The sequence below is a fragment of the Marmota marmota genome, unplaced genomic scaffold (genome assembly GCF_001458135.2).
Source record: "Marmota marmota marmota unplaced genomic scaffold, marMar, whole genome shotgun sequence".
Lineage (NCBI taxonomy): Eukaryota > Metazoa > Chordata > Mammalia > Rodentia > Sciuridae > Marmota > Marmota marmota.
In genome coordinates this window covers 3,134,486-3,161,208 of record NW_025999969.1, presented here as the reverse complement: position 1 = coordinate 3,161,208, position 26,723 = coordinate 3,134,486, and the positions used below count along the sequence as shown (strand labels likewise).

General features: G+C 39.1%; 1 protein-coding gene across 4 annotated transcripts in view; it reads right to left on the bottom strand.

Annotated features, from left to right (window-relative positions):
- Positions 1-8,026: 8,026 nt before the first annotated feature.
- Positions 8,027-26,723, bottom strand: part of Kng1 (kininogen 1) — a 36,705-nt gene continuing 18,008 nt past the window's right edge. For 2 of the 4 annotated variants that reach the window (XM_048804037.1, XM_048804039.1), the window contains 5 exons: positions 26,319-26,491; positions 21,446-21,553; positions 21,255-21,341; positions 19,737-19,814; positions 8,027-8,146 (listed from right to left, as the gene is read on the bottom strand). In XM_048804037.1, coding sequence (XP_048659994.1) covers positions 8,042-8,146; positions 19,737-19,814; positions 21,255-21,341; positions 21,446-21,553; positions 26,319-26,491 — 551 coding nt within the window. In that variant the 3' untranslated portion in view covers positions 8,027-8,041. Of the gene's footprint in view, positions 8,147-10,537; positions 10,779-17,811; positions 19,815-21,254; positions 21,342-21,445; positions 21,554-26,318; positions 26,492-26,723 lie in introns of those variants that run through there. The other 2 variants (XM_015499966.2, XM_048804036.1) reach the window with 2 other exon arrangements.

Sequence of the window (26,723 nt, the reverse complement as noted above, 5' to 3'; positions counted from 1 at the left end):
AGGTAACCTGTTACATACTGCATTATTCCATCTATATGGCATTCTTTTGTTTGTTTATTTGCTTGTTTGGTACAGGGGATTGAACTCAGGGGCAGTTGACCACCGAGCCACATCCCCAGCCCTATTTTGTATTTTATTTAGAGACAGGGTCTCACTGAGTTGCTTAGCACCTCGCCCGTCCTTTGCTGAGGCTGGCTTTGAACTCACAATTCTCCTGTGTCAGCCTCCCTAGCTGCTAGGATTACAGGTGTGTGCCACTGCACTCTCCCTATCTGGCATTCTTGAAAAGATAAAATTATAAAGATAAAATGGAAAACAGTTTACTGGTGGCCAGGAGTGGGGGAGGGATGATGGTAGAAGAAAAGTGGGTATGGCTATAAAAGGGCAACCTGAAGATCCTCATGATTGACTTAACTACATCCTGATTATAACACTATACTGCAGCTTTACCAAGAGTTACCATCAGTAGAACAGGCTAAGGAGCACTAGCTATTTATATTATTTATTATGCTTGCATGTCAATCTAACATTTTCTCAAAATAAATGATTTAATTAAAAAAAAAAAAAAGAATGATGGCTAAAGGTATCATGGTACCCTGGATTAGATCCCAGTGTAACATAATGGCATTAGTGAAAAAAATTGTAACAATGGGTAGTGAGGTAACCAGATCTATGTGTACCAAAATGGAAAGATTTTAAAGATATTGTAAATGTAAAAAGCTAGTTAAGGGGCTGGGGTTGTGGTTCAGGGGTAGAGCACTCGCCTAGAATGTGTGAGGCCCTAGGTTCGATCCTCAGCACCATATAAAAATAAATAAATAAAATAAAAGTATATGTTTAAAAAAAAAAAAAAAAAAAGCTAGTTAAGGATTGAGATGAAGATCAGTGATAGATCACTTGCCCAGTGTACCCAAGGACCTGAGTTCAATCCCTAGCACCTCAAAAAAGAAAAAAAAATCTAGCTCAAGAAATTATTGTTAATAATATTCTATCTGTGGTTTAAAATGGATAGATATACACATAGGAACCATGTATTATATAAAGTTATTTTAAACTTTTCTACAACAAAAATATCCTCTAAATATCTTTATTTAAAGGGAGTACAAATGGAAGAGGGGAAAAATCTACTTTTTACTGGCAAGTACTGTTCAATTTATATATATATATAAACTATATATATAGTATATAAATGTATACATACTATATATATAGTACTATAAATATATATTACACTTATAATTTTTAAGATAATCATTACTAGATGTCATTCTTTTTTAAAAAATATTTTTTAGTGGTTAATGGATCTTTATTTTATTTATTTATATGTGGTGCTGAGAATCAAACCCAGTGCCTCACACATGCTAGGCAAGTGCTCCACCACTGAGTGACAACCCCATCCCTAGGGTGTCATTCTTTACATTCAGGCAAATCTAAACATATCTTGCTTAGTATAAAGGATATGTTAATGTGTAATCGTTTTTTATTACAGGGGTAGTGTGTTTCCTTTAACAAATAACTAATAAAAAACTTATTTAAAATAATTTGTCATGTGATTTAATTTGTAAAAGTGTGTCACTTGTCTCATTCCTTTTCTCTCTTAAAACTTACTCTCTTAAGGGGCTGGATTGTGGCTCGGCGGTGGAGTGCTCGTCTAGCACATTCAAGGTCCTGGGTTCAATCCTCAGCACTACATAAAAATAAATAAAATAAAGGTATTGTGTTCAACTACAACTAAAAAATAAATATTACAAAAAAAAAAAATCACCCTTTTAAGAGAAGCTCAAAAACCTCCTTGTTAGGATAGCCTTAGGCCTGAGCCTAAGCAACTCCATTTTAAAACCACCAGCTTAAACTTTAACCTGCAGTTTCAGCAGGCACATCCACAGATCCCTCCCCAAGGGCCTCAAACAAGTTACTTCTCCTCACCTTGATAAAGAGTGTGAAGCCCTACCAAGCTGTCCTCCTCTGATAAGAGGGAAAGATGAGAAGATCAGGGTGGAACCACCAGACCAGATGTTTCTGACCTCAGGGTAAATGATGCCATTGAGAAATCCAGTGGTAATTGATAAGCATTGAAAGGGGGAGTCAAAAAAAACCCAAATTTAGTTTAAATGATAGAGCAAATGAACAGGGATTCAGCCAGCTGAAACAAGGATGCATTCTAGTGGAGAGCCTGAGAGGACCTGTCATTCCATCACTTGTTGTTGTTCCTGAGCCTCTGCGTGAGCCTTACCGCTCTCAAACTCTACAGCCTCATCTGGACCCTGATGAGAGCCGCGACTCCTCCCTATGACCCCCTCCTCATACGGTCGTTTACTCCACGCCAGGAAAAGCCTGCCTTGGTTCCTGACCTGGTCACTGCGGTCTGAGTGAGTGTGCATCTGCTGGACTTAAAGCCTAAGGCTTAAGACTTCTGAACTTAGCAAGCAGAGGAAATGCCTGTCATTAGCCTATCATGATTAAGTGTATTTTGCAGTGCTTAGAATTAATCTAGAATTGTTTGCTGTGGGTTAATTAATCTAGAATTGTTTGCTGTGAATTGATTATGTCTATTGCAGTGCCTAGCATTAAGGATTGTCGTTTTCTTGATTACGAACCTATAGAGTGAAACTGTATTGAGTAATTTGAGTGAAGAAAGCATTCAAAGGGGCAGAAGCAGCACGTGGACATTCTTTATTTCTCCCCTCAACTGCACAGGTCGAAATTTTGCCCCCTCACGACACTCCTCCTCCACTATGCCCTCCCTGATTACCCCAGAAATAAAGTAAGTTCTTCCTTGGACTCCCATAGCCATGGTGTTACACATATGTACTAGTTTATAGTTTAGAATATGTATTTCATCTCTTCAACCACAGTGTACACATCTCAAGACGAGGGATTCAGTTTGATTCACCTTTGGATCCCCCATACGTGAAGCCCAATGCCTTCATGCTTGCATTAGTATTCTATCACTGCTGCAACTACCACTAACTTGGTGCCTAAAAACAACAACCTACAGTTGTACAGATCAAACATAGAAATTGGTCCCATAAAACTGTAAATGAAGCAGTCAGCAGAGCGTTGTTCCTTCTGGAGGCCACATTACTATGCCTCTGTCTTTGTCATCTCTTTTACTCTAACCCTCCTGCCTCTCCCACCTATTATTATTATTATTATTATTATTATTTTGGTATTGGGGACTGAACCCAGGGAAGCTTTAACACTAAGCCAAATCCACAGTCCTTTTCATTTTTTATTTTGAGACAGGGTTTCAATTAAACCTTCTTTTTTCCTTTTTCTCAAAACCATGTCCTCATTATCGGATTGTCATCAGGGACAAGGACCAAGCTTTTGGCAAGAATTTTATTGCTTTGCTATCTGTAAGGTCCTTGCTTAGCATCTAGGCGGCCATCTTAAATGACAGCCGCCATTTTAAGGAAAAAGTTTCACTTTCCCGCCCAAGGGCCTTTCTGAGAAAGGCCCACCAACCCTACCCTTCACCACCCACATTAGGACCCACCAGGCTCTGATTCCTGAGCTTCTCCTCTAAAAGTCCCAGAACCCAAGCCTGTTTTGCCTCTCTCTCCTATAGAGAGTTGGCCTTTAGTTGTCAGCTCTGACAAATAAGCTCTTGTGTGGATCTCTGCCTGGTCTCCGTCTTTCATTTCTTGCTTACCTGTCTCTCGTTCCTCACTTTCCTTTCACTAGCAAGGAGAAACACAGGGGACTCCTGTCCCAGAGGCTGTGATTCTGACCACCAGCAGGAACAGGGGGCTTTTATACAGGTGATTCAAAGGCTACATTCCATGTGTTCTCTGTTGGAGTTGTAACTCACTTGTTAATTTGGGAGATATTTCTGAGATCTTCTGGTACCATCCCCAAAGTCTGGATTACTTCCTTCATATGGTGGGTGTTTACTCAAGGACAATGAACTCTTGTCAAGGTTGGGGAAGAAAGGTAACCCTGTTTCTCCTGAGATTAGGTAGGGGGAAGAGATTAGGGAGGAGCAGGAGAGAGGAAGAGAAAGAAACATGTCCATTTTAAAAATAAGTTGCCGTGGCAAAGCAGCAAGGGTTATATTCAAAGAATATAGTGGACCACTGTTACAAGCTTTTTTTTTTTTTCTCAAAACCATGTCCTCATTACTGGATTGGCATTGGGAACAAGAGTTATGCTCGAATTTGGGACCCCCAAAAGACCACCAGAGATCAACATCAATGTAAGCAGCAAAGAGGCGTTTATTGCGAGCTAGCTCAGTCCCCTGTGCACACACAGCAACTGGTGATGCTGAGAGGCCCCAAGCCCAGGGTTTGCAGCAGTTTTATACACTCTTTGGGGAAGGCAGGGACTTCACATACATCATAGCATCTCTTAGCAAATCATCACATTCCGTGGGAAAATCAAATAACAACTCTAAAACATGATTAGCATATCAAGTGGCAGTAAAGAATCTGGAAAGGATTATTGGTTAGTTCACTTAAAAATGATTGGTTTAAACCATGAGGGTGTCGCAAGGGGCATACGTGCCAAGCTGCAGGGCTTCTGGTCACCACATCTAGGTGGGGGCCATCTGGAATTTCAGATATTTCGATATCTTGGCCTATTTTAGGCAATCACCATCTGTGTTCTGCAGAGCTTTCTGTGGTATTTCCTGACTTTAGGACTGCAGTAGATCAGTGGTTAAGTTTCAGAGCAAAATGAGATCCCAAGTAAAATGAGGTTGCTTGGGTCTTTCACAAGGACTCAGTTTTTGACAACAATTTTACACAGTAACTGAAATTTGCACCATGTCACAGAATGATGTTGGGGACTGGTGTTATTTTTAACTAGATTATCTTAACTGAAATCTGTGCATTTAAGAACCATGCAGGGGGAATGGAAGGACAGCAGAATAAAATAGACATTATTATTGCTGTGGTTATATATGTGACTGCAAGACCAATGTGATTCTGCAACCTGTACACTCAGAAAAATGAGAAATTATATCTCATCTGATTCAAATGTATGATATGTCAAGATCATTGTACTGTCATGTGTAACTAATTAAAACAAATTAAAAAAAAACATGCAAAGAGAGAATTGCCTATACTGTACTTTTTTCCTAATAGGACAGTGATCAATTGGCTTCTGGCAGAGGAGGTTTTCAATATGGGAGCTCTATTAGAATTGTTTCTTGGTCTTTGGAACCATTTCACTCTGGTCAAAGACAGATAAGTCAAGGTTAAACCTTGAATCACAAAGGTAAGCTTGTACTTAGGAGAAACAAAGCACAATCTAAAGTTTTTTAAAGAAGCAAACAAGTAAGCTCTGAAACAAGATCTTCCTGTTAACTCACAGGCTGATTGCCATCTTGAGGATTTTCCTTTCTCCTGAAGAGCTGGGGTAAAACCCAGGGTTTGCACATACTGGGGTTCTCTCTCACTGAGCCACACCTCCAGCCCCTCCTTTCTCTTTAGTCTCTCCTTCTTTCTCTTTATTTCTCTTTAGTCATCAAAACAATTCTTTTAATCAGAGATTCTTAAACTCCAGGCTTCAAAACTACCCAATTCTATTAAAACATGGATGGCTTGGAATTTGAATGTCTAACAAGTTCCTAGATAATGCTGAGGCTACTGGTCTGAGGAGCGCACTTAGGAACCATTGCTTTTGATAATAGACCCAGGAATGGAATTCCAACCTTTTCATTAAATAGATCATTCACAGATTTTTTTTTTTCCCATCAAAACCTTGTGGTTGGGCACTATGGCACATGCCTGTGATTCCAGCAACTGAAGGGGTAGAGGCAGAAGGATCACAAGTTTAAGGCCAGCCTGGGCCTGAGTGAGATACCGGCTATAAATGAGTAAGTAAATATATATATATATATATATATATATANAAAGAGCTGGGAGCTCCCAAAACATCTCTCTCTCTCTCTCTCTCTCTCTCTCTCTCTCTCTCTCTCTCTCTCAATAGCCCACAATCTCCCTAGAACATGTAGGTGCTTTCCTAAATAAACTTCTGTCTATGCCTCTGAGTGACACTTGCAGAATTCTTTTCCATCACACAAGCTAAGGACCCTGCTGGTCCTGCGTTGGGTTTCTCCCTCTCCCTTGGAACTCCTCCAGACCCTCTTCTGGCAATATCTCTTCTCCCCAGAAAGGAGGAACTAAAAAAGTGAAGCGCAGAAAAGGGAAGTTAAAGGATTAGAGTGAAGTTACTAATCAGTCTTCTGAAAGCATTGTGATGTTGGACAAATCAAACCTGGACATGCACAGCCATCTGCCAGAAGGACTGGGCAGGGGGAGCTAGTAAAGAAATCTGTGGAAGGCTCTTGCCCCTGGTGGGTCTAGTGTGGCAATAGGCCAGGCTGGTGGGCAACAGGGAGAGCGGCTGCAAAGCAGGAAAGAGAAGACAGGCTGCAATCCCTTGATCTGTCAGCCATCTCTCCCTGCATCTTGCCTGGTGACACTCAGAGAACAATGGCCACTGCTTCATACCGTCTTACAAATTTCTCACACACTTCTCCTTTGGGTAATTCTAACTTAGAAACAGATAGTAAAGGGGCTTCTTGAAAACTTAATTCCTGCTTAGGCAAGTAGGCACAGTGTAATATCACCCAGCCAGTAAATAGTACTTGATAAGAAGCTGGCACTATTTTTCCCTCAAGAACTACCATTCCATCCATTTCTAATGGGAATATTAAATGCCACTAGAGACGGTGCCATCTGTAATTGCTGCATTAGAGAAGACAGAATGGCAGTTGCTAGAACCAAAACTTTTGCTAGGGTCATTTCTTATTCAGTAGTAGAAACCGAAGTTATGATGACTTTCAGAGAATAATTACTTTCTGTTCTTTTTGATATGATATGTAATTGACATTTCCCACATTTTCTATAAGCTTAGTCCAAGAGTGCCTAATGACACTATCCTGTTTGTGTGACAAGTGTCACAAATATCAAAGTAAATGAAATGACCCTGACCATTTGGCTCTGATCAATTTGAACTGGGAAGTAATAGTGTTTTCCATTTAATTTGCATATTGACTTTAGTCAGCTGTTAAAATGTGGTAGGTGTTTCTTTTCCTTTTCTTTTTTTTTGCGGGGGTGGGGTGGTAACAGGGGATTGAACCCCTGGGCACTTTACCACTCAGTTGCATCCTCAGTCCTTTTTACTTTTTGAGTCAGGGCTTGGCTAAGGCGTCCAGACTGGCCTTGGACTTGTGATCCTCCTGACTCAGCCTCCCAAGTGCCTAGGACTGTAGGCATGTGCCACCACACCCAGCAGGTTGGTATGTTTCTTTCTTTCTTTCTTTCTTTTAAATATTTTTTTTTAGTTGTAGACAATCACAATACCTTTATTTTATTTATTTATTTTTTTGTGGTGCTGAGGATCTAACCCAGTGCCTCACACATGCAAGGCAAATGCTCTGCCAGCTGAGCTACAATCCCAGCCCTGGTATGTTTCTTTATGAGTTACCAGAAAGCACAGATCAACTAACTCTCAGTTTCCTCGATTGTGTTAATGGTCTTACCATTCTCTTAAGGCACCTACACTAGAAAAATTGTCACTTAGATTTATTCATTACTGTCCTTCATTCTTCAGACTCAATAATTCTTTTATTTTTGTTTCTGTTTGTTTTTATTATATATCTTTGAAATGCCATTTATATCCATCTTATACCTGCTATTCTTATTGCGATAATCCTAATGCATACAGTAGTCACCCACCCATCCACCCATCCTTCCATCCATTTAAAAACATTTTTTTTCAACACCTTTATTTTGTTTGTTTATTTTTACGTGGTGCAAGTGCTCTGCCACTGAGCCACAACCCCAGCCCTCCATCCATTTTTCATGAGTTTCATAACCTTCCTTCCTATTTCTTCCAAAATATGAAAGTGCTGATAAAGTAGAACAATATAAAACTCAATAATTAGATTTAAAGAAAATAGGGAGGGCCTAAACCATTAGCTTCACACCTGGATTCATTAGAACTAAGTGAGCAATAGTTCAAAATTACTGATATCCAGAACTATTCCCAGAGCTTTGAACACAGACAACCTGGAGCTTCCTGGGTTATTCTAATGTGTGGCCAAGATTAAGAACCTAAGGAAGTGGAAGTGAGGGAGAAAATATTTCCAACCACTTGTTATGAGTTGATTACAACATTTGAATCCTGAGTTTACCTGCAAAGGCACAAAGGGACATATGCTGTGTCACACGCATCTCCTTTTCTGACAAAATATTTCCCAGGGGGTTTATCATGTGCTAAGCATTATGACAATTATAAGAATTTCTCCTTTTTAATCATTATAACATGCCTATGAGGTGAGTATATTATTAACCTGATATTTTTGATGAGGAAACTTGGGCTTTGAGAAGGTAATTAAATTGCCAGCTTTGGGACTTGGGTTGTCTCACTACAGAGCCCTGGTTCTTCACCATCTCACTGTCCTGCTTATAATGTGAATATACAGAGAAATACTTCCCATCAAAGTCTTGCAAAAGACAGAATGGTGTTCAAAATGGAGATTCTTGTAAAGGCTGGAGGGACAACCTTAAATACTTTAACAAAAACATTTTTTGCAAGACATTGAGATGGTATTTTGCTTTCTGATCTTCAAAACTTCCACAGGGAAAAACCACTAAGGTTTGAGTGGGTTGTCACTGTAACCCCTGGGTCCTCTCAAGCCTTCTCAGAGGAGCATCGGAGAGATGGGACCTCTCCCACAAGGTACAGATACAGTGGATGGGAAGTATGGGTAAGGCTGGCACGGAGTCCCCAGGTGTGTATCCTCCTATGAGTTAAGTATTTCAGGCTTAGCAGGAAAAAAAGGGTGAGGTAAAAAGCTGGCAAAGGCCTTCTGCTTGAGAAGTTAGGCCCAGGCTTTGTAGAGAACATGAGTTGGACTGAACCAGGGGAATTCCTGCACTGAAGAGAAGCATAAATGGATGAAGCTATGTGGTTCCAGAGCCAGGGTCATACACCTGGGGTGTGCCTTTGGCTCCTGATATGGGGAGAGTGCAGATATTTTAAAAGTGGAAGAGGTTGGGGTTGGGGATGTAGCTCAGCAGTTGAATGCTTGCCTAGCACACATATATGCATATATAGGTTCCATCCCCAGCACTGTAAAATAAATTTTTAAAAAAGCAAGAGAGTTAGGTGCTAGGTCCTAGGGAACTCATGTTTAGATTAAAGGCATTAAGTAGAAGTACAGTACTTCATGTTGCATAGACAACTAGAGGCTTTATACGTCATCCCTGAGAAGTTATGCATCTGTTAAAATGTGGTAGTCTGGAGATAACTGGAGCAGTCTCATCTCATGCTGACTCATGTTACCCAGAACCTTCTGGATAATTGGTCTTAAATACTTTTTGAGCATGTCAGGAACTATGACAGGGACTTTACTGCCTACTTTACTGTAAACCCAGTGGGCTTCATTCTGCCTTTCAAAGTTTGTCGCTCCACCTCTTTGAATCTTCTTTTTACATTGCTCAGGTCTGCTTACTGCTCCACAAATGATCATGGCTTGGATTAAGTCTCTGTATCATAAGTTTTTGTCTTGTCTTCCCAAGAGAATTGCAAGCTCTTTGAAGGAAAAGATTTATATCTTTTCAATTTTATTTTTCTTCTTCTTAGGAAGTGGTTTTGAAAAGGTAATTAAATTGCCAGCTTTTGGACTTGAGTTGTCTCACCACAAAGCCCTGGTTTATCCTGAACAGTACTCATTATAGCATCAGCTATGAGATATTTAATAACAATTTTTTGGGGAGGGGCAGGGGTTGAGATAGCGACCATTTCAGAGTCAGAAGATTATCTTGGTGTGTTTTTTATAATGATAATATTGATAATAAAACTCCAGGATGACATAGCATAATGGAGTCCAAAAGGTCTGAGTTTGAATGCCAGCTCTGACATTTATTAACTGTGTGACCCTGGGCAGGATACTGCAAACTGCAATTTCCTCATTATAAAAGACAGATGACCATCGGGCCTCATGGTGGGTTGCAAAGATTAAGTTACACAACGAAAGTATATGGTCTACCACAGTGGAAGACTATACTAGGTATTCAATATATGTTTTCATTAAAGAAAATATAAAATCTCTATCATGTTTTACTTTGTTATTTTTCCTATTTTCTCCTTTACCTGGATCAGAAATATAATTTCAAATTTTACTTAAACTTTTTGGAGGTTATAATGAGAAGATGATAGATCTCATATGAATACAAAAGTTTTTTTTAATCTTTTGCTAACTGTCCAAATTATAAAAATAGTAAACAAGTGTATTTCTAGCTTTTATCTGGAAGTCAGGAGAAGGGTGAAGAAGGCAAGGCAGAGAGAGAGAGAGCGAGAGAGAGGGAGCTGAGATTATTGGTAGAAACACAACCCACTAATCCTTCATTTAAGTCCCATGATAGTCTTGGTGGTAAGGAGATTCCATTTAAGAAGTCTCGGCTTGGTTAGAGAGAATGTTCCAGAATTGGATTGCGAGCTCCCATGGCAGAGCTGCAGCACTGGTGACCAGCTAGAATTTGCTATAGAATGGGTATAGCTGAAAGGAAACCACTATCAATTAATCAACTCTGAATTTTATTTCTCCCAGGAACAGAATGATAACATGGCATTCTTCTATATTTAAAATTTATCTCATGTTTCTTCTTGTCCTTCCACTCAAAGCTGCTGACAGAGGTGGTTGGGGCTATTGTGCCAGGCGTGAAGATTCTGCCCACTGGTCAAGAGACCTCACTCTCAGATGCTGGCTCTGTCCCTGTCTTTGGGGGTCGGCCCATGTACTCGCAGGACATTAGGTGCCTCTGTAAGTATAGTAAAACTTGGTTAATCTGATATTTGGTTCAATTTTTAAAAAACTGGAAGCAGTCAGTTGACAAGGTGAGACTTTTTCCTGATATCATTGGTTCTTTATTTCAAAGCGCAGACAATATTTAAAATGAAATAAAAACCCAGAGCTCAATAAATTTTAATAGCAGCAGCACATGTATTCATAGGCAAGTGTGGCTGTTTAAAGCCTTATCTTGTTTCTGTAGGCAAAAGTACAGCACAGGTTATAAAATGTAAGGCTTCCTGCAATGAAAAGCCATCATATAAAATGAAAGGCCATCATATTCTCTTTTTCAAATGTCAATAGTTTTCAATANAAATTTGGGAGCAAAGGTGGGTGAAGAACAAAGTTCCCCTTCCTCTTGTCTTTTTCCAGTTTTGTTTCCTCAGACCCTTCTCCTGTCCACTCAGTCAGTCTGAACAAGTTCCACCCCGGAGTGATATCTCAGTAAAGGACAAAGCAGCCCGCAGGGGAAAGGAACGTCAATCAGGCACCAGTGGAAACACCTGTCAATCAGCGAGATCTCTGGACTAATGCCTGTCAATCAGCAGGAACCCCTGGCCAATCCTGGGGTTCGGCCAGCTCCCCTGACCAACCCCAATGGGACAAGGGACCCTAAAAACACCTTTTCCTGTTCCAAGCCCTTCCCTTCCTGCTGTAAACCCCATAAAAGTCCAGTCCAGCTAAGCTTCCACGAGGTTGCTCCTCAGACCCTTCTCCTGTACACTCAGTCAGTCTGAACGAGTTCCACCCCGGAGTGATATCTCAGTAAAGCCTCCTTCGGTAGCCCTTTTAAAATCTGCCTCCTTTGGTGGCTGCCCGCCTCTCCTGATCTGACAGATACACTGTGAAAGAGAAGTCTTCTTCATTTCCCTTCCCCTCCAACTCCTCTCCCCAGAAATGCTACTCACTTCTTTACCCTGGGCAGTATTTCTGAACACTTTAATTCAGTTTATCCAAAATCCTTGGCCATTTGGCTGGCCCTTCCCTCCTGCTTTTTTTTTTTCCCCTCTGCAGTGTTGGGGATTAAAACCAGGGATTTGGTCATGCTAGGTAGGTGCTCTAACACTGAAATACTTCCCAGGCCCCTCTCTCCCTCCCTTCCTCCCTCCCTCCCTTTCTTATTCTTCTCCCTCTCTTGCTCCTCGTTCTTTGGCTTTTTATGATTTACTAATTGTTGGTTTCATGTTATCATGCCTTCCTCCAGTCTTTAATTTGTAACTGAAGAGGTATACTAGGTCATTCAATGAAAATTAAGTTTTTCCTTTTTCATCTTAAAAAATGTTTTTGAGAGTGTATGTATTAGAACATAAAAGACACATTTTAATTTTTTTTATTAATAATCGAGTTATCTTTATATCATAATAGTTTTAATTTTGTTTTGGTCAAATATAAGCTCTCATGTAAACTTTAACTTTTCCACTTTGAAGTCATCTTTCCCAGTAAAAACTCCTTTTTAAGTCTCAGTCTTCTGAAGACTAACTTTAATCTATTTGCTGCATTTCCATAAATATAATTTTACTGCTGGGCACCTGTGGACAGTGTGGCAGCAAAGTGTTTGCCTTCTTCTGTCAGGCTTTATGGCTTAATGTCCCACTTTTCTTGATAATCTTTAAGATCATTTCTCTTAGATTCACATAGAGTTGTAGTGGTTTTTTGATTCTAATTATAGAAGCCCAGTTGCATTCTATTTATTTATTTGCATACTGGGGATTGAACTCAGGGCCTTGGGCATGCTAGTCAAGTGCTCTAGCACTGAGCTATAACCCTATACCCCAACTACATTTGTGACACTTTACTGAGCTTTATTTTCTAATTTCCTCCTGAAATTGAGTTATACTGTATTTCAAAGACCTCTTCCAGGGAGGTCTCCCATTCTCTGTCATTGGTGACATTTCAACCCTAGTTTTCCTGGAATAGAAAGCTTTTACTAGTAAAGATTTCAGAAAGGCTGGAGTCGCTTTTGAGGTCCTGGAGCTTTCTGGGTACATATGGGCTTTCCAGGGGCAAAAATTAGAGAAAGATAATAAAAGAAATTAGAAAACTCTTAGGTAAACTGAAATTACACAAAAGTCCTGCAAGAACACAGAACAGAAAGGAGGGAAATATTCTCATTAAAGAAGAAAAAGCATTTTCCCAGGGGCCATAGCCCTCATAAATACCTTCACTTATGCATTTATCCTCTGGGGGGCAGCAGTTCCCTGCAAAGGAGGGAAATGAGCTGGGAAGGAAGTTAGCCTCTTGGAGGAGAGACACTCCATTTCCCATTTTACTAGAGGTGAGGAAAAACACTCTACAGGGGCTCCAGGTTCACAGAGTCCTCACTCACCTGACTAGGATTTACAAAATTAAGCTGAACCACCTCTCAAAGAAGTGGTTAACATGCTAGGAGCAGTGATGCACCCCATAACCCAGCAACTGGGGAGGCTGAGACAGGAGGATTCCAAGTTCAAGGCCACCCTCTTGGCAACATAGGGAGGCCCTAAGGAATTTAGCACGACCCTGTCTCAAATAAAAATTTTAAAAAGGACTGGGGATGTGACTCAGTGGGTTAAGCGTCTCTGGGTTCAATCAATCCCCACCACAATAACAACAAAAAGTGAGAACATTATTCATAAAGTAAGAATCCTGGGTCCCTCTGTGAGTTTGCTACTAGTGATATATGGGACTCCACCCATTTTATGGATCTATACTCATCATGGCTCAGAGATTACCACAACCACAGCAACAATATTTAATAAATTTTCTTCCTGTTTTCAGCAGTGTATCATTATTGAATGGCATTCAGATATTTATTATAAGTATATAATAATTTATGGGAATCAAATCTAAAGATACAAAAATGATCATGATATATTGAGATATATGTATTATACGTCTATATATATATAGGTAGCAAGAGAGAGAAAAATAGACAATACATATTGTCTCTATAGTATGATTCTTTTGTCTCTATAGTGTGTCTCTGTAGTATGATTCTTTTTTCTGGAAAACATATGCCTGAAGACTTTTGGAAAAGATCTTTCTGGAAAGCTATCATCAAAATTTCTTTCTTTCTTTCTTTCTTTCTTTCTTTCTTTCTTTCTTTCTTTCTTTCTTTCTTTCCTTCTTTCTTCTTTTTCTTTCTTTCTTTCTTTCTTTTTTGTAATTATAAATAATTTTTATTTGGGATTTTACAATTAAAGCCACATTTCCAAGACATCTTCGGGAAGGCAGACATGATCAATGTGTTTTAAAGCAATGGTTCTCATCTATGATTAAGACATTCTTAGGCGTTTTGGATCACCAAGAGCAGCACAAAATCTTCAAAACAAAACTAGTTTTAAATCTATTTTATTTAAAACAATTTACAAATAGGCCAAAATATCACTCAGCCTAAGAGAACTTCAACCTTTTTAACAACATCATAGTCCAAAAAGACTAATAATTACTGCTGATTTAGCTCACAGTATTATCCTTTCCCAGGCAGCAGAACTGTCTCTAGAAATATTTTATGGGCACCTTCTATGGGCATCAGAGATTTCCACAGCCACAGGCATGGCCCTGCCCACAAGAAGCTTAGTGTGGCCAGAGAGACAGGAAACACCCAGAACATACAAATGGAGCTGGCTCCAAGTCCACACCTCTACCTTAACAAGAGCAATCACCCACATAAGTCATCACATGTTTTAGCAAATAAGCCACAGGAATAACCTAGCAATTACATGCTACGTCAAGTTTCAACTTGATATATATTTTTTTAAAAGATTGCATTTTATTTTATATTTCTGAGTTGCTGGGGATGGAATCCAGAGTCTCACATATGCTAAGCACACATTCTACCAGTGAGCTACAACCTCAGCCCAAAAAAGGTTTTGTTCAGTTCACTGATATTTGTGCTCACTCTGTTTTCCCTCAATTGAATCAAGAGAAAAATGTAACTCCAAGCCAACTGTACCATAATGTTTGCTGTCCTAAATGAAAGAATGGCTTGTCCATGTCCTAGAATTTCTGCACAGTTCCACATCCTGATGTCAAATTCAGTAGTTACTGTTAAACCGAGGTACAAATTTAGACAGCCTGTAGACAGCGCCCCATCCTACTTCAGGATCGATGCTGATGAAATCATTCAAGTTCATTTTGGAGTCTCCAGTTTCAATGCAAGGGTAGGGTGAAGGAGGATCTCTCCAGTTCCCACTGGGGTCTTTCATGTGAGATCGGTCAGAAGCAAAGTTCTTCAGGTAGCAATCTGCACAGATCACTCTAAATTTCCCAGATCACCGATCCATTTCCAGATCTCGCCTGCTATTTCCAGACAGGTATCATCTTCCTCTCATTTGATATGAAGACAGCATAACACTCTTCCAAAGGATACTGATTGTGGTTTTTGATGTATTCACAGAGTTTCCAAATATTTTCAGTAGCAGCTGCTGTGGACACAAGTGTCCCGTGGTGTGTGTGTGTGGGGGCTGTCTGGCTGGTAGAGGATGTCCCGGGCCTGGGGCTCACAGGCAGGACCCACCAAAGGAATCTGCCAGTGTGCAGCAGCTGGCGCCAGTATTCTAGCAGAGTGGGATATCATCAAAATTTCAACTGCACTTTCCTCTGGTTGGTGAGCTTACAATAGTTTTTATTATCTTCTCATTATTCTGTATTTTCTATTTTTCACATTAAACATTAAGGCAAATATCATAAAAATAGTATATAAAAGCAAAAATGGACATTGATCAGTTACCTAGAAAAATTTTTTTTTTAGTTGTATATGGACATGATAATTTTATTTATTTATTTTTATGTGGTGCTGAGGATTGAACCTCACATGTGCCAGGCAACCACTTACCACCTGGCCACAACTCCAGCCCCAAGAAAAATTAGTAATGAATTTTAACATTTAAAAGAATATTTAAATAAAAATGACTTCAGTCCTACTTTTTCCTGGCTTTTATTTACCAATATTTATAGACCTTAAATAACTAGCATAAAGTTGTTCGAGGATGGAGAAGATTTCAGGACCAAGCAGTAATACATGTTCAAAACAGAGGTATTAAATACAGTAAAAACACATAAGCTTATTATTCTTTCAGGACAATTCTGATTGAGTATTTATGCCTACCTCTCCTTATCCTCTTGGTCTCATTAGGTCTCTACAAATGAAGCAGCCCCAGGTTCTAGATTTCTTCATTATAGAATTCTTGACTCTCAGAAGAGTATGGGCCACCAAGGTCATCTCCTCCTGTCCTCCTAACTAGCTCAGAAATCCTTCCCATAATACCTACAAATTCCTGCCTGCAGACATGGGGAACTCAGGGTTTATACCTGAAATGCTTTGCCCCTTTGCCTAACTAGAGAACAATTCATTATTCAATATTCAAATCAGGGACACTGTTTCTGTGAGGTTCATATCGCACTGTCATCTGGCAACTATGAACATGAACTCTTGTCAGTGAGTCCTGATTCACTCCTGCCTCCCTACTAACACTTGCTTATGTGATCTTGCCAGCTTATCCCATTTCTCTGGGCCTCATCTTTCTCACCTGCAAAATGGGGTTCAAAGAGGTGATAATATGTATTAGATCTTCAGGCCATACCTGGTATATAGGAAACAAGCAATTAATGATAACTCCGAGATCATTATTTGTCATATCAGTGGTCTCAGTCTTGACCTGATGTTAAAATTACCTACAGAGCTTTTAAAATCTGATTTAGTAGGTGTGGGCTGATGCTCCTAACTAAGTATTTTTTAAAAAGATAAATTGCCCAAGTGATTCTAATATATAGCCAGGATTGAGAAACACTGCATTTTCCCAGTGATTCTGAAAGTATGGTCCCCAGTGCAGCAGCACAAGAAACTTCTAGAAGCTATTAGAAATGCCACTTCTAGAGACCCATCACAGACCTGCTGAATGAGAAACTCTGGAAATGGGTCCCAGCAACTAGGGTTTTAATAAACCTTCCAGGAGGTTCTGATGTGTGCTAAAATTTGTGAATAGCTGCACTCAATTGTAAACTGAGAAAAAACATACACTGTGTTTACCTTTTGCTATGCTGAATGCCTGGGGCTCTACATTGTGCCACACACAAAATCAGTTTAGTTAATCAGTTCCAGAATATTTATTGAACACTAATTTTCTGTTGGACACTGTGCCTGAGCCCTGGGAACATGATGATGTGTGAGATGGTTCCTTGACCTCTCAGCTTCTTACAGCTTCTCAGACTTCTCTGTCCTCTGACTGCAGCTTAAACAGAGCTCTACCATTGTAATTGTGCTCATTATATGTATTTTTATATGCCTGTGTCTTCCACTAACCTGGGATCTCCTTGAGGGTTGGATCAGCCTTTAATCATTCCTTAGGACATGTTCAATTGCACATGCATTACTGGATCTGATTCGGTATTTGAAAGCAACAGAATAGAATGTGTACAATGGTAAGGGGGAAAGTCTAGGGTGATAGTCAAGATTGATTTTGTTTTGTTTTGGTGTTGGGGATTGAACCCAGAGCTTGGTGCATGCTAAGAACATATTCTACTCTGTCAAGATTGGATCACGGAAGCAGAACCCCACGAGTACTATGGCCTAGGGAATTTGCAATAGGAAGTTGATCTGCATTGTGGGAGAGGCAGGATAGAAGAAATAAATATAGGTAGATCTAAAGGAAGGACAAGGAAATAAAGTCTGAGTTCAGAGGTTCCACATACTTTTCCAGGCCTGTCATTCCCCCAAGTCAGTTCTCCCAAGCCTATCACTCCCAAATTCCTGGGAAATCTATATATCTACCTTGTGCGTTGTTAATTAGCCCTTCAATAAATCAAGTAAACCAAGAGAGAGATGACACTTTAAGAAGCCTATAATTTAGAGGACTTCCCAGTGTTGTCTACCGATCCAATAATGGAGACTCCATCACACTAGGATCCTGAGAAAAACCAGATCACCATAAATCCTTTTGTAATCACCAGACTGATGATATTCCTACATCTTTATGCACTTTCCCATACCCACTTTTTACCAAATTCTCTTTTTCAAATGTCAATAGTTTTCAATATCATAGCACAAAGATTATATTATTTTAAAGTGAGGCTAAAGAGGAATTTCCTCAAAATTTCTGAACAAAGTTTGCATCACATTCAATGATATTCCCTTGTCAATTATAAAAATAACGTTTGCTTAGCAAACTGCTTTGATATTATTTCCTCTGCTTTATATCCCTATCAAACTCAGAACTTTTGAAAACTAAAGATTACTCAATTTAACCTTAGCAAAAAAATAAACAAAACTATTTAAAAACCCTGTTGCAAGTAATAGTTAATGTGTAAACAGAAATGATTGACTTATGAGAAACACCTGCACCCAGAAAAGGAATTATCAGAATAGCTTGATCAAGTGGGAGTCTGTATCTGATAGAACTAACACAATGTGGAAAGAGAAAGTCAATTTATTTAATTTTCCCTTTCCTTCCCTTTGGCTAACCTGTCTCTCTTTCTTGCCATCCCTGTTTGATATCTAGAAGTTTTACCTTAATTTAATTTTTAATTTTTATTTTTTTGGTACCAGGGATTGAACCCGGGTGGACCTTTACCAATGAGTCACATCCCCAACCCTTTTTTATACTTTATCTTGAGACAGGGTCATGCTGAGTTGCTTAGGGCCTTGCTAAGTTGCTGAGGCTGGCTTTGAACCTGTGATCCTCCTGTCTCAGCCTCCCAAGCCACTGGGATTACAGATTTGTAATCTACCGCGTCTAGTTTAACTTAATTTTACACCATTAAAAAGTTCAGCATTCAGTCTCTTTGACTTTCCTTATTTTCATACACACTCAGGGACCAGGTGTCAGTTTGCTCAGAATGGCAAGTTTTAGTATGAAAATTGATAAAGTACATTTGAGGTATGCATTCATGAAAAGTAAATGACAGTAGGTAATAAGGCACATTGGTCCATTTTCTTTGCCAATTTAGAAAACTTGTGAGGAAGACTCAAAAAAGATTTAGAACTCTGGTACACAGTTTTATACAATTCTTCGAGATTGATGGTGTCCCCATTGGGAGGCTCACTGCTTCTCTCTAGGCTGTTTTGAAGCTTTATGGGTTTGGTGCCTCATATTAGGATATTTATATTTGGACAATGCAGGGAGGGGATGATGAGGTGTTAAAAAAATACCCATGGCTGCATAAATTATCAAAGAGCATCAGAGAGATCGAAATCATGAAATTCTTTCATTTCCATGACTGGATTATTTCCATTAACTGGCTTCCAGGGACGTCCAGGACATTTGGGGGAGTTTGTTTCTGGAAAATCAGGTATTAGCTCAAATAAAAAGCTATTTGGTTTTATTTGGATATCAGGGATCAAATCATCATAATTCTCTGTGGGAGTTGGTGGCATGGGAGGTGTCACTGCTTCAAGGAGATCTGAGTCCTGAAAGTCAGAAGAGGTAACTGCTACACCTGGCTGGGTTAGGGAATGGATGGGTGTTGGCCCTTCCATCTTCTCCTCTGTCTGTGTAGAAGATGTAGTACTAACTTCAGGAAAGCTTGCCAAATGCTCTGGTCTCTGGTCATTGAGCTTTCCATTGTTTTTGTCTTTGTTTTTATGTTTTTCATGACCATGACCATGCTTAAGCTTATGTTTATGTCCATGGGCTAGGTCATGTCCTATTTGATGTCCATGGTCAAGGCCATGTTCAAGATCAAAGTCAAGTTTGGGTTGATATCCATGATCAAGACCATGCTGTTGTTGTTGACCATGGCCAAGGGCATTTTGCTTTGGAGGACCATGGCCAACCCCATGTCCCCTTTTGTGCCCATGGCCTTGCTTATGCTCCTGTTTATGACCATGGCCAAGCCCAGGTTTGATTTTCTTTTCACTGCCCGACCCATGCCCACGAGTGGGTCCTTCCTCTTTTTCTGGATCCTGTTCTTCATCTTGCACAGGTGCCATGGAAGTGTAGGGTAGACTTACAATTGTTCCTCCTTCTTTTTTTTCTCCTGGTACTACTCGGAAAGGTGAAAAACCTGGAGGCCTTTTCATCAGTGTCATCTAAACAGGAAATATTAAAATGAACACATTACTGCAAAAGCCACACTATCAGTGAAAAAGAGACTGAGATCTGGCATTACTATCTTGATTCACAATGGAGCAGGTCTTCGTCAGATTTTAAATACTATATTATTCTTCCAGAAAGGATGAATAACAACTTTTCCTCTTTTGATTGATCTTGAAATTTGTGGACATTTGATTATTGTTCTTAATAATACTCTAAAATATGGAGAGCTTTTTCTTCATCTGGAAAAACCAGGTGGTTGAACTACATGACCTCTAGGTTATCTCCTAAGTTTGTAATTATGTACATCCATTACATAGTATTTATTAATCGATGCTATTTCTATTACCACCATTACGGCTTTTATCTTAAAAGGCCCTAAGTGTCTTCATAAACTAAATATATTAGGGAGCATATACCCATAGACACTTTATTAGACTGAGACATAATAGGATATGTTCACAAGCTTGTAATGCAGTATCTGTTGTGTTAGACTATACATATACACACATATGACAGGAACCTGCCTCAGAACAAGGGAAAAGAGGCAACTTGTGTTGAAAGATATGGATTTGCAGGCTATTTCTACCTAGACTTTTACTACCTGTGAGAAAGTGATGGTTGAAGTGTTTGGTAGTGAAAGAGATGAGCTTTGGAATCAAGCCAGACCCTCTAGTAATCAGCTGCATAATGTAGGCTTGGGCTCTGAATTGACCCACACTTGATTCCGAGTGCCACTAGCTTCACTTTTCTGCAAAAACAGAATAATAAAAGTAACTGCCTCAGAGGGTTATAGGAACACTAATGGATAATGTGTGTGAAAATTCTGTACAGTGTCAGGAACAGAGGAAGCACTTAAAATGTTATTATTCACTCTGGGACCTCAGTCTTCTAATTTTTAATGTCTCATCCTTGACAGTGGGGAAAGCGCTGCTTACTTCCCAGAGTTCTTTTAAGACTTAAGAAGATGATGCAAACTAATGCTTTTCAGACTTGAATCATGTGTATAAATCCCTTGGTTGGGGGTGGGGGGGTGTCTTGTTCAATTGCAGATTCTGATTCAGTAAATATGGAATGAGTGTGAGAGTCTGCATCTCAAAGCTCCTTGGATGAAAACAGAACATAGCCCAGTGCTGTATCCACCCCAGGTTCTACTCGAAGGTGAGTATCCAGTGTTAGCACCTCATAGCAGGGACTGCATCTCATTACCAGCTCACAGAAGCTTCCAGGGGATGCTAACAATGTGTGAGAAGTGATCAAGGGGGTTGCTGCTCTTTTTTTTTTTAGTCATAAGAAATGTGAGATTTCTCCCCATTTAAAAAAGATAGTCCCCCAGTTCATTTCAGTAATGGTTCATTTTCCACCCCCAATATGGCTTTTCAGAATGAGCAGAATTGATCCTGAGCTAATGGAGATGATGGCAATCAGAGTCATACCATTCCTAGCACTTGACAGTTGATGGTAGGGTAAACTTTTTGCTCCCAAGGTATCACATAAACTTCAGCATTGCAGCTTAGACTTTGCTGTTAATGAAAACAGAAGCCCAAAGAGAGACAAGTGTTATTCATAAGACATTTAAATAAGGGCTACTTAAAACATCAAGTAGTGAAAAAGCATTACTACTCACACCAGGATTTTTGGTCTCACAACTTTCAGTCAACTCTGTATTATCTTCCTTGGAGCATGTGGTTTCCCTGGCTGTGAACTCAATAAAAAATTTCTTCCCGGCCACCACCTGGAAAAGTAATTAGCCCCAAATTCATGCTTAATAAATATTTATAAAATAAATTATATGTTTTTACCCTAAGGAATTTTAAGAGAGGACCTTGAAATTTTAATTACATATTGACCAACTTGAAGAGTTGTACCGAAAAAAGTACAAACATTTCATAATAAAAGTTTCAGTTTGTAGGTATTTTAAAACTATTTGGTGGGCTGGGGTTGTGGCTCAGTGGTAGAGTACTTGCCTGGCATGTGTGAGGCACTGGGTTTGATTCTCAGCACCACATAAAAATAAAATTCTGTGTCCATCTACAACTAAAAATATTTTAAAAAATATTTGGCTGTTTCATTTCCTTTTCTAAATGGAGGAAAGCAGGCTATAATTCTATTTTAATCAAACATTACTTGTTGTCCTGCAAGTTTTTTTCCCTGCCAAATCTTGAATCAATGGAATGCTGAGTTAGCAATAAAGAAATTGTGTGGATTAAATTATGAAATTAGTAAAACATATTTGAAATTTTATTGTTTCTTTCTCTCTCTCTCTATCTCTCTTTTTTTTTTCTTCAGGTATTGGGATTTTAACCAGTACCAGGGCCTCAATCCCAAGCTCTTTTAATTTTTAATTTTGAGACAAGTTCTGGCTAAGTTGTAACAATGACCTTGAATTTGCAATCCTCCTGCCTCAGTCTCCCTAGTACCTGAGATTATAGGTGTGTGCCACCATGCTGGCTTCTCACATTTGTTTAAAATTAGGAAATGATTTCCATCTCTAACAACAGTTTTAATCACTGCATAATACTGTTTTCCATTAAACATTTTATAGCCAAATTTCTTGACCAAATTATTTAGTATTTAATTATAGATTTTAAGTGTTTTAAATGTAGTATGTGTGTGTAATATTATGCAGCTATTAAAAAGAATGCATGACATCTGTATCTGTTGACCTTGAGGAGAGGCATTATTAAAAAAAGGAAGTTACAGAGGACTGTGTAATTTTATATTTATAAAAGCACTCTACAAGCCTTCTTTATCTCTTTATGCTTTTTAAAAGCATTGGAAAATGTTTGATGATAGGTGGAGGTGTACGGAGCACAGTCATAGGAAGAACTAAACTCCTCTGTATTTTCTGACATAGTTTTGTTGGCAGTATGGTTAAGTTAGTACTATCTTCCATTCTAGGGCTCAAGATCACAACCACTTCACCATCATTATCAGGTATCATTTTTATCAAAAGTCTTTCCAGACTAAACTCATACTGCCCAACTATTTTTTTTTTAAGTAGAGAAAACCAAATAGCAACATGAATCCCAAGTAAATTTAAAAACTTAAAGAAAATAACTAGAATAATATGTATACTCATTATAACTCAGAATGAGGAAGGTATTTGTCAGTGAAAAATAGAGAATAAATACTCCTAAATTAAGGGGGAACTGTTTAAATTTGATGAGACAAAAATAAAAACAGAGTCTCATAAATCCCAACAAACAAAGTAGGAAAATTATGATGTAGGATGATATTTGTATGCATATAAATCCCAACACCAAAAAATGGACAAAAGACTTGAGCAGGTATTTCAAATAAAAAGTTAAAATGCTTATTAAGCCTGAAAAAATGTAATTTTATTGATGATCAGTAACATGCACATTTAAAAAGCAGTGCAACATCAATTTTAATCTCTTGTGTTCACAAGGATAAAAACATTGATGATACCTGGTGTGTGTTAGGTGTGGGAAACAGCCCCAATCACTGCTAATAGGAATATAATTCAAATCAAGATCCCTAATCATTGTTTTATACCCAGGTTGTGTGAATGTAAATTGTCATACTTGCAAGTAGTTTGGTGATTTGACAACTTGCACAATCTCAGATATATACATATTCCTTGATATTCCTAGAAAAAAACCCTCAAAGAATCAGACACAGATTTCTGACATTTATTCATCTGAGTAGAGGCAGGCAGAGCACTCACAGCCTTAGGGCCAGCAGGAATGGGGGCAGGGCAAAGTAGACATCACAGGTCAGAAGTTTCACTTAATAATGTGAAAATAGAAGATTCACAAAGTGTTTGGTATCTGAAATATCAATCCAATTTGGAATGGATGTGCATCCAAACAGTACAAAACATGCAAAGCCAAGACAAGACTAAAACTATAAAACATACCCCAACAACTTGTCAAATTGGTCACTTGTCGAACGGTTTTCAGTAAATCCTCAAATGTTAATTTATTTCCAGCAAACTGGTTTCTTCCACTAAGGCTGCCTTAAGTGACCACGTGTAAGCAGTCAAATTGCTCTTTTGAAATGCAAAAAAATCAGTGCAGATTCATCTATTTCAAGGGGGTTTGAAATTTATCCTGTATTCAGATTGATTTGACAACTAACTGAAGGGGCATGTGACTCCTTTTGGTTCACAACATTACTGCTTGGGGTGCCCCTGGTATCCTTAGTGTAAACACACACTCATACTAGAATGTTAAGTTAATCTACAGAGAGAACTGTAAGTGCTCAAGCATGTGATATTCATGTTTGAGAATGAGTCATTCTCTCTTGACAGCAAACCTCTGACATATAATATATGGCAGATGACTCCTGTGACATTAAGAATAAGGGGATTTAAAGGGGTATGGTGGTGCACACCAATTTTCCCAGTGGCTCAGGAAGTTGAGGCAGGAGGATTTGACTCAAAGCCATCCTCAGCAACTTAGTGAGGCCCTATGCAACTTAGTTAGATCCTGTCTCAAAATAAAAATATAAAAGGATCAAGGGATGTGGCTCAGTGGTTAAACACCCCTAGGGTTCAATCCATGGTACAAAAACAAACAAACAAACAAACAAAAAATCAAACAAACAACCACAGAAGAGGATTTCACACAAGAGTGAACATGTAAAGTTCAAGAGTTTATGGCATGAATGTACATCTCTTCAAGTAAGCACAGGTGGCGAGGTTGCAGAGTGGGTGGTAGAGCACCTGAGTCATAGATCTAAGTGTCAGTTGTGATTATGTTAATAAAGTCTGATTACTTATTTAGATTAAAAAACTAACATAAGAAATTAGAAAGTAAAAATAAATAGCCCATTATGCCCTTGCCAAAAACCCACCACTGTTTTTATTTTAATATATGTTTTTTTAGTTGTGGATGGACACAATACCTTTATTTTATTTTATTTATTTATTTTATGTGGTGCTGAGGATTGAACTCAGTGCTTCACAGGTACAAGGCAAGTACTCTCCCACTGAGCCACAACCCCAGGCCCCCCCCCCCCCAACTAACAAACAGTCTGAAGCATGTCTCCTCAGTATTGCTTTCTGTGTTTTTTATAACATAATTGAGAACAATGTATATTCAACTTTATGGCCTTTTTTCGTCATTGATTATTATAATAAGACATTGTCTACATCAAGCATTCGTCACAAAGACACTTTTAAATTGCTGCTCAATGCCGGATGATGTGGCTCATGCCTGTAACTCCAGTTTACAGGAGGCTGAAGCAGGAGGATTTCGAGTTAAGAGCCACCCTCAGCAATTCAGTGAGGCCCTAAGAACTTAGTGATACCCTGGCTCACTCTCAGCCACATGGTTAAGCTCCCCTGGGTTCAGTCCCTGCTACCAAGAAACCCCCACTTCTGCCCCTGCCCCCATTGCTGTTTAATGCTCCATTGTAGGAATATAACAGGCATTGTGTAATCATTTTGTATTATTGGTCATTTGGGCAGCTTACCATTATTTGATCTTAGTAAAACTTCAGTAAATACCATTGTATATAAAGACTTCTATTTTATATTTCTAGAAATTCAATTTGAGCCCAAAATATGAGCTTTTAAGTGAGAATTTCCTCACCGGACTATGAAGATCATGTTGCCTGGCTGCAACAACTTGATTCTGGTTTGATTACTTTTCTTTAGCTTGTAGTTAGGCAAGCCAGATTTGAGTCTGCAATAGGAATCTGTCCATGCACATGACAGGCATAGACTGTTGGAGCTGGTAGGGATTTGGGCTTTTCTAATCCAGCTACTCATTTCACATATGGGGCCACAAAGATTATTTGAATTACCCTGGGGTCATCCAGGATGCCAGTGGCAGATGCTGTGGTACAGCTGTCTTTTGACTCCAGATGAGAACAACCCTTATCCTCTACTGACAAGGCATGAAATTGGAGATGAACCCCAATTGTGCACCTGTAAGAGGGAAAGGCACCTCAGGCAGAGGGGGCAGTGAGAGAAACAACATGGAGGTAAGACAGTGTGGATGGTCCAGTCAATGACCAATTGACTGATATAGCTGAGCCCAAGGCACTGTGTTCTATAATTCTATGGAAAGCCATAGAATAAAAATCCTGAGTTTTATTAATTATAATATAGTTGCTGGTATTTGGACAGCATGTTAGAAGTTTGAAAAGTGATTTGACATAATTATCCTATCTTCACCCTAGTCATTTATAGATAGTAAACAGAATGTTTTTTTTTTTAAATTTTTTAGTTGGACACAATACGTTCATTTTTTTTATTTATATATGGTGCAGAGGATCGAACCCAGGGCCTCACTCATGCTAGGCAAGCGCTCTACTGCTGAGCCACAACCCCAGCCCATAAACAGAATGTTTTAAGAGACCTAAAATCACATATGAAACATGCAGAGAAGTTGGGTTCACAATTCAAATCTTACCATATTCCATTATTAAATAAACTGTTTCCCAATCCAGAGCCAAGATCAGTGGTAAAAGTAGCAAGCAATTTGCACAGACTATTACATCCCCATTTTTAAGCATAATTTACAGACCTGTGCTGTAGCTCTTTTCACAGTGTCAATCTTGAAATAGAAAGTTTCGTTATTTTCTGCATTAAGCTTTGTAATGGAATGAGTAAGTGCTTCTGCCAGCTCAGGGCTGTCGAGAGGTATTTCGAAGGGGCAGCCGGGACAAATCTTGGGATGTGGTTTTACAAGATCCTTTCCTGAAAGAATGAGACTTTAAGTCAGCCTGTGCACTGGAGAAGCAGCCTAGCCTAGTACTTCTCCCACATGAGATCTAGCATCCTAATTTATAGAGGGCCACATGGTAGCTCAGGTTCAGGGATGAGTTCAGGGAATATTTTCAGTATGACCTTCATTTCCTACCTCTTTGTTCCCCTCCTCAGAGCCCAGTGTGTTTAGGCAAACATATGCAACTGGTGGGTGTCAGTGACT